The sequence below is a fragment of the Fonticula alba genome, assembly GCF_000388065.1.
Source record: "Fonticula alba strain ATCC 38817 unplaced genomic scaffold supercont2.1, whole genome shotgun sequence".
NCBI lineage: Eukaryota > Rotosphaerida > Fonticulaceae > Fonticula > Fonticula alba.
The window spans coordinates 1,916,130-1,923,291 of NW_009242971.1; the positions used below are offsets into that span (position 1 = coordinate 1,916,130).

General features: G+C 68.5%; 2 protein-coding genes and 1 non-coding gene across 3 annotated transcripts in view; 1 reads left to right on the forward strand and 2 right to left on the reverse strand.

The window, feature by feature from the left end:
- Window positions 1-745: 745 nt before the first annotated feature.
- H696_00422 lies at window positions 746-819 on the reverse strand. The gene has a single exon. It is a non-coding gene; the product is annotated as a tRNA-Arg (tRNA).
- A 644-nt stretch (window positions 820-1,463) lies between these two features.
- Window positions 1,464-4,253, forward strand: H696_00423 (hypothetical protein; the record flags this gene model as incomplete). The annotated part of the gene is made up of 2 exons (XM_009494274.1): window positions 1,464-2,733; window positions 3,100-4,253. The coding sequence occupies 2 exons, from the start codon at window positions 1,464-1,466 to the stop codon at window positions 4,251-4,253; spliced, it is 2,424 nt and encodes an 807-aa protein (XP_009492549.1).
- Window positions 4,254-4,811: 558 nt separating this feature from the next.
- Window positions 4,812-7,162, reverse strand: part of H696_00424 (hypothetical protein) — a gene marked incomplete at both ends in the record, with an annotated part of 3,290 nt that continues 939 nt past the window's right edge. Inside the window, 4 exons of the mRNA XM_009494275.1 lie at window positions 4,812-5,421; window positions 5,911-6,118; window positions 6,202-6,392; window positions 6,571-6,961. Of these exons, the coding sequence (XP_009492550.1) occupies window positions 4,812-5,421; window positions 5,911-6,118; window positions 6,202-6,392; window positions 6,571-6,961 (1,400 nt within the window). The remainder of the gene's footprint in view (window positions 5,422-5,910; window positions 6,119-6,201; window positions 6,393-6,570; window positions 6,962-7,162) is intronic.

Consider the following 7,162-nt stretch of genomic DNA (forward strand, 5'->3'; position numbering starts at 1 on the left):
CCCCCCCCCCCCCCTCCCGGCGGGCATTCCTCTTGGACGGAGGCGCGGCCGCGCAGGCGCCGCTTGGCCCCAAGCCCCTGAGGAGGACTGGCCGCCAGGGGCCGGAATAACGGCCCCCACCAGCAGCCAGGAGGAGGTCCCCCGGCTGGCCGCGGCGTCCAGACAGGCCTGACAGACGGCACGCCGTGCCGAAGTGGGCGGCCGCGCCCGGGCTCGCCTCCCGCGCCGGGTCAGGCTGGCACTGCGCGGCGCGGGAAAAAGCGCCGGCCCCGGCCCTCCAGTTACCAACGGTACCGCGGCCCCCCCCCCCGGGTCTGGGCGGGTGGGGGGCCGGACCCGGACGCCGCCGGAAGCGACCGCCACCCCGTCGCCGACGTTGTCCCCAGCCACCAGAGCACTCTGTGTTACGCACGGGTGTTCATGGCCCTGCCCCCCGCCCGCACCCCGCGGATCTGGTGCGCCCCGGTATGCGCCTCCCCCCGTCCGCCTGGCAGTTCACACAAACACGGCCCCGCCCCCGGCCCGGGTGCCCCCCACGTACGCACGCGCACGTACACACATCCACAACCAAGGACCGCGTCCTGCCGGAGGCGGGGGGGGGGGGGGGCTGCCACCACCGGGGCCGAGTGTGCGGCCCCGCGCATGCATGGTGCACACACACACACACACACACACACACACACATGTATTCCACACGCTCCCTCATGTCAAAAGGCGGCCGCCCAGCCGGGATCCAAAAAAATATTGACCACGATGCGGCTCGAACACACAACCTCCTGATCCGTAGTCAGGTGCTCTATCCAATTGAGCTACGCGGCCATGGGTACTTGAACGCCTGCGGGCCATATATTCCCCGGGTCTTCTTCGGCGCGGGATGCGCGCGAGACGCGTGTCCGTAGAATCGAGAGCGCGAGAGGCTTTGCATGGCCCAGCACCGAAGACGGGTTAACTCTCGGTGCTGGCTCGGCCTCCCGCGCCCAGGCCAGCAGTCCCTGGCCCGGGTCTGTCGCTCCGGAAGAAAGCATTATTTAATAGGGTTTTTCTTCCGATCTCCCCTCCGCCGACCCGGGCCTCACGCATGCAGGGCCGACGGAACCGCCGCGCCGCCCGGCCGATCCGGGGCCGGTTAACAAATTTAGTTTCCCATTGCCGGCACTGCTGCCAACGCCTGCTGGCCCGTTTCCCCCCCCCCCCCCCCCCGTATAGCAGCCCGCCACGCCGGTGCGATCGGTAGATAGCTTTTTGGCCGCCGCCCAGCCCGGAGCCCTCTCCACGGCCGAAGAAGAGTCCTCTCTCCTGTTGTTGTCCCCCCGCCTCCCCCGCCGCCGCCAGCGCTCTCTTTCTTCCTTCTTTCTTCCTTCTTTCTTCCTTTGGGGCTACCTGCGCTCGCCCGGTCGACCCCTTCTCCCTTGTGGTTCCCCCTGGCCTGCTGCCCGCCCCTACACCCCCCTCCCCCTGGAGAGATGGCCCCGCCGCGGCCGCCCCCGGCGTCGCAGCCACAGCCACCGCCTGGCCGCCCGGCCGCCCGGAAGGCGCGCCACTTCCAGGCCTCCTTCCACTCGGGGCGCGCGCACCTCGTCAGTGAGCGCCGGCGCACGGCCGACATAGCCCTGTCAGCAGGGGACGCTCCCACGGCCGGCGGCCCTCCCGCGCCCACGGTCACAGTCGGTCGATTTGATTTCAATGCGCCGGATGACGCGCCCCTCCCCGAGCCCGGCCCCGCGACCGGCACGCCCGGCCCCCGGCACTTCGACCGGTTTCTCCTGCACCCGGCCGTCCTGCGAGCAATCCGCTTGGCCGGCTACTGCCAGCCCTCGCCGGTCCAGGCGGCCGCCCTGCCCGTAGCTCGCGCCGGGGCCGATCTCGTCGTGCAGAGCGCCTCGGGCACCGGCAAGACCTTGGTCTTTGCCATCCCCATCGCAGAGCTGGTTCTGTCGGACCGCGGGGCCAGCCGAGCGGCGGCGGCGGCGGCGGCGGGCGCCGCCGCGTCCACTTCCCCTGGCCCCGGGGCGCATGGGCCCCCGGTCGATCCCACTCGAGCCTTGGTGGTGGCCCCGACGCGCGAGATCGCCATCCAAATCGCCGACGTCCTGCGCGCCTGCCTGCCGGAGCCCGCCGGCTCCGGCCCCGGGGCCTGGGTGGCCCTATGCATCGGCGGGCAATCGGTGCAAGATGGCCGGCGGAGCTTCGGCGATCCGCGCCTGGCCCCGGTGGTCGTTGGCACCCCCGGGCGTCTGGGGCACTTGCTGGAGGCCGGGGATCTGCGCCTCGGCCGCGTGCGCATCCTTGTTCTGGATGAGGCGGATCTGCTCTTCCGCGGCTTGGGTCCCGGGCGTGGCAGTGGCGCTGGCGGCGGCGGCGGCGGCGGCGGCGGCGGCGGCAGCGACGGCACCACGAGCAGCAGCACCACCCCCTTCCACCGGGATTTGCTGCGAGTGGTGCGCGCATGCCCGGCTCCCGGCGACCGGCAGACCATCCTAGTGTCGGCCACCTGGCCCCCGGGTGTCCGGCGTCTGGCCGGCGAGGTGGTGTATGGCCGGCCGGTCGGCGGCCGAGCCCTTGGTCCGGCGCCATCACCGGTGCTGGTGGCCGTCGGTCGTGGCGATCGTCCGGCCCTGCGTGGCCTTGCGCACTTTCACCTGGACCCAGGTCTTGGGACGGCCCCGCCAGGGGCGCTGGCCTCGATTGTTGCCAGCGCTCTCGGCCTGCCGGCCGACGACCCGGAAGTTGAAGGTACGCCCATACGGGCATGCAGGCTCTCAGGTGAATTTTGCGTCCTCTCAAGTGTGCTTGTGTGTGCTTGTGTGTGCTTGTGTGTGCTTGTGTGTGCCTGTGTGTGCTTGTGTGTGCCTGTGTGTGCTTGTGTGTGCTTGTGTGTGCGTCCGTGCCTATGGACATGCCTGTGCCTATGTCCATGTCCGTGTCCGTGCATGTGTGTAAATATATGCAGATGCCTACAAGTACTTGTGCATGTGTATGTGTGTGTGCCCATGGGTGCATGTGCTTGGATGTGCCTGGCATGCGCCTGTGCCTGTGCACCTGCCCAGGCAACCAGCCATCTCCCGCCCTTCGCTGACTCGCTGCATCGATCGGGACCAGACCTGACGGCCAAAGTCCACCGGCTGTCGGAACTCCTCCATGCCAACACCCCTGGCCCGGTGCACCAGGCGGTGGTCTTCGCCCGGCGGCGGAGCCACGTCTCCGCGGTGGCCACCGCCCTGGAGCGCCTGGGCCACCGCGTGGTGGCACTCTCCTCGCTGGAGGAGCAGGAGGCCCGGGTGCGCGCGCTGCAGGCCCTTCGCTCCAGCACCGCCCGGGTGCTGGTATCGACGGACCTGGCCGCGCGCGGGGTGGACCTCGAGCGCGTCAACCTCGTGGCCATGCTGGACGTCGGCACGTCCGGACCCCCGGGCCATGCACCGGACGAGGGCCCCACCAAAGCGCCAGTGCCCATGGGCCCGCTGGATGCCGAGCAGGCGGCCCAGTACTTCCATCGGGCCGGCCGCGCGGGGCGCTTCGGGTCCTTCGGGGCCGTGGTGCTGGTTGACCGGCTGGCGGCCGTCCGGCGGCTTGCCCCTCTACTCGGCGCCGAAGTCCTCCCCGAGAGCGGCCCTCCGCCCGGGGATGATGGCGACTACTTTGCCCTGATGAATGGCGGGGATCTGGCCGGTCCCGAGCCCGGGATGCGGATCTTCCCCTGTCCGCCAGTCCTGCCCGGCCTCATTGGCGACTACCTGACGGCCGAGCCGGCGGCCAGCCCCCCCTCCGCGGCCAAACCCAACGACACCGACCAAAATGCAGCACCCGGGCACAGTGACGACGAGGCGGAGTACACCCGGCGCGCGGCCGCCGCATCGGGACGCAGTCTCCGCGCCCTGGCCGGGCTCCTGGCCCAGGCCGAGCAATCGGTCATGGCCCCGGACGATCTACCCTCGGCGGAGGAGCTGGAGGGCCCCGTGGCCGGTGACGCCCCCCGGGCCCCGGGGCCAGGCCCGACAGCGCCGGCCACCCCCCCGGCCGCGGTCGCATCCTCGCATGCCAGCACCCGGCCCGGCTCCTGGAACTGGCCATCGGGCACGACCATCCCCGGACCCGATCCTCCTTGGGTTCCCGCGCCGGGGCCCGTGTGTCCGGCGCTTCTGACCCCTGCCTCATGGCCGCGGATGCCCCTGCTGGATGGGCGGCCCGCCTGGCCAGCGGCGGGGGCGCCCGCTTTTCTGCCCTTTCGCCGGCTCCCGAGCGACCTTGCGTGACCTTGCGTGCCACTCTACCGCCGCCACAATAGACTCTCCCCCCCCCCCTCTCTCCCCCCTGCTTGCTTCCCCGTTTGCCCCCGCCCCCCCGCCCTTTAATCGTCTACTTGCCGGCTCCATGGCCAAAACACCCGCAGCTTGATGGGTTCTCCTTTATTGACGCGTACATGGGCGGGGCGAAAGAAAGAGCGGGAGACACGGACACCGACATGGGTGTCCGGCGAGTTGAGGACGCAAGGACAAGGGGGGCTGGATGGGGGAAGGGGGAGGAGGCGGGAGACGCGCGTGCGGACACAAATACACCGACACATAGACATACACACAGAGGTGACACGCAATGCGGGCCTGGCCGAAGAGCACAACACAAACACACACACAAATACACACACACACACACACACACCGACAAGAGCGGGGCGGAAAGCAAAGGGCGAGCGGGTGGCAACGCACGCATCCGGAGACGGGAAGAGGAGCGAGGAGGGGGGGATGCCGGTGCTCGGGAGACTCGCAGCCAATCGGTGCAACAGGCCATCGCAAAGTACGCCATGCGCACGTGCATCAGCTGGCCACCCGCTGGCGCTTGGCCTCCGGCTCGATGTCGGGGGTGGCAGCGCTGTCGGGCACGGCCGAGCCGGCGGAGGTGGCATCCGGCGACGAGGTCTCGGCCCCGGCAGCCCCGTCGGCCGCAGTCTCCGGCGTGGTCTCCCCGGCATCCGCGGCGCGGCGCTTCTTCCGCCGCCGGCCCGGCGCCCCGAGGCCCAGACTCTCGAAGACAAACTCCGGCAGGCTTTCCTGGCGGTAGTGGCGGAAGCGTGCAATCAGCCCCTGGAAGCGGGACTGGTACTCAAAAAGGTTGACCATGAATTCCCGGCAGGGCTCCGTCAGGCTGAGGGATTGCGTGTCGCCCGTGCGCGAGGCCAGAGCCTTGCGCTCGGCCTTGGACATGAGGGAGATGCCCACAAAGAAGGAGGACATCTGGCTGACCGGACCTTCGCCCATGGTCTTCAGCTCGTTCGGGTCATTCGGATTGCATGGTAGCATGGCCAGGCGCTGGGCATCCGGGTCGGTGTGGGGGATGGCCCGGTTGAAGGGAGCCGCGGTCTTCAGAATCGGGACCTTCTCCAAGTTGTGGATGAGCACACGCATGCGCGACTCGACGAAGCCCTTCCTGCTCGCGGCCAGTGCGCGAGCATGAGCGCGAAGTGACAACGGCAGCGGCGGCGGCGACGGCAGCAGCAGCGGCGACGGCGGCGACCAAGGAGAGATGGCAGCGGTGCCATTTGAAGGCCCCACGGGAGGGAGGGGAGAGCAAGACACCGGATGTGTGAGAGTGACAGGCGTTAGGGGGAGCGTATAAGGATGGGGCTGGGAGGGGGCGTGCCGACAGATGCGGCCGGCGGGCCAGGGCAGCCGCATCGGTGGTGGAAGTTCAACAAGCCGGCGAAGAGCAGGGCGGCTGCCAAACGAGCAGGGGCCGCGCGAGGCCCAGCACCTGACAGGGAAGCGCGGGCCCGAGGCAGCACTTCATGCGGCCCGAAGAGGCAAGATGGCGAAGGAAGGAGCGAGAGAGGGGGAAAGGGGGAAAGGGGGAGAGAGCGCGCGAAAGGAAGAAATGGCCGGAAGAGGGGGAAAGAGGCAGGGCGAAGAAGGCGCGCACCAAGAGGCGTGGTCGGCGTCCCCGCGCGAGGCCACGATAATCTCCAAATACAGGCCATAGTGTGTGAAGAAGTCCGTGTGGTCGAAGAGCTCCTCCAGGTTCTTGGTGTCGAAGTCTGCCAGCAGAGCCTTGTCGGCAGCGGCGTACGGCTCACCGGCGGCGGGCTTGGTGACGGCGCTGGGATCGTGCCGGTTGAGGATGGTCACACCTGCGAGGGGGGGAGGATGGGGGGGGAGCATGTGTGGGTCATCATGCAGGGCCAGAGGAAGAGGTGGCAGATGTGCGACGTACCGCGGCGGATTTCCTCCTTCATCCGGGCGTACGTCGACTGGGTGACGTTGTAGGTGGAATTCATGACTGGGTAGGTGGGGGTAATGATCGGCATGACCGGCTGCGGGCCGCGATTCGGCAGCGGCGGGGCCCACTGCGGCAATGGCTTGGAGTAGTCAATGCTCTTGATGATGACCGGGATCTTCCAATTCCTGAGGCACGCTCGCCGGAGGACAGGGAGATGATGAAGGGAACAGCGGACAAGAGGGGGTTGGAGGGGGGAGGGGAGGAGGGGGGGGGAGTAAGCACGAGATGTCCAGGCAGGCGCACATGCCCGCGGCCAAGAGGGAGGCGGCCAAGAGGGAAAGGCAGAGGGAGGACACAACGCACCACATGTGATACACGCGGAAGAAGTTGTGCACTAGCATCGACGGCGAGGCGTTCGGATAGAGCTGAGCCACCCGGCCGACCATGATGGCCAGCGCAATGCCGCCCACATAGCACAGGGGGTTGGAGTAGATGGCTCGGCGTTGGGCCCAGTGCTTGATGGCGCGCAAGGCCTGGCAGAAGTTCTGCGCATTCGGCACATTGGCCAGGAGATCCTGCGCCACGCGTGGGCCATTCAGCGACCGAAGGGTATTTTGGTCGTGCTCCTGGTCCACACGCGGGTCCATGAGGCTGAAGTTGTCCGGGATCGAGGCGAAGTTCAGCTTGGCGAAGAGCAGGTCGATCTCCACCCCGCAGAACTTCATCTTGATGATGGGGACTCGGGCCTCGGGGACTTTCTGCGAAGAGGCACAGGGGAAAGGCCGCGGGGGCGGGGAGGGGGGGGGGGAATGTTGGTACAGGAGGATGATGCAAGTGGGAGAAGGGGAGGATGCGCCCATATATATATATATATATATATGGGAGAAACAGGAAGGGGAGAGGGAGAGGGAGAGAGGGGGGGGGAGAGCGCACAACAAGGTCCGTGGTGTCGCTC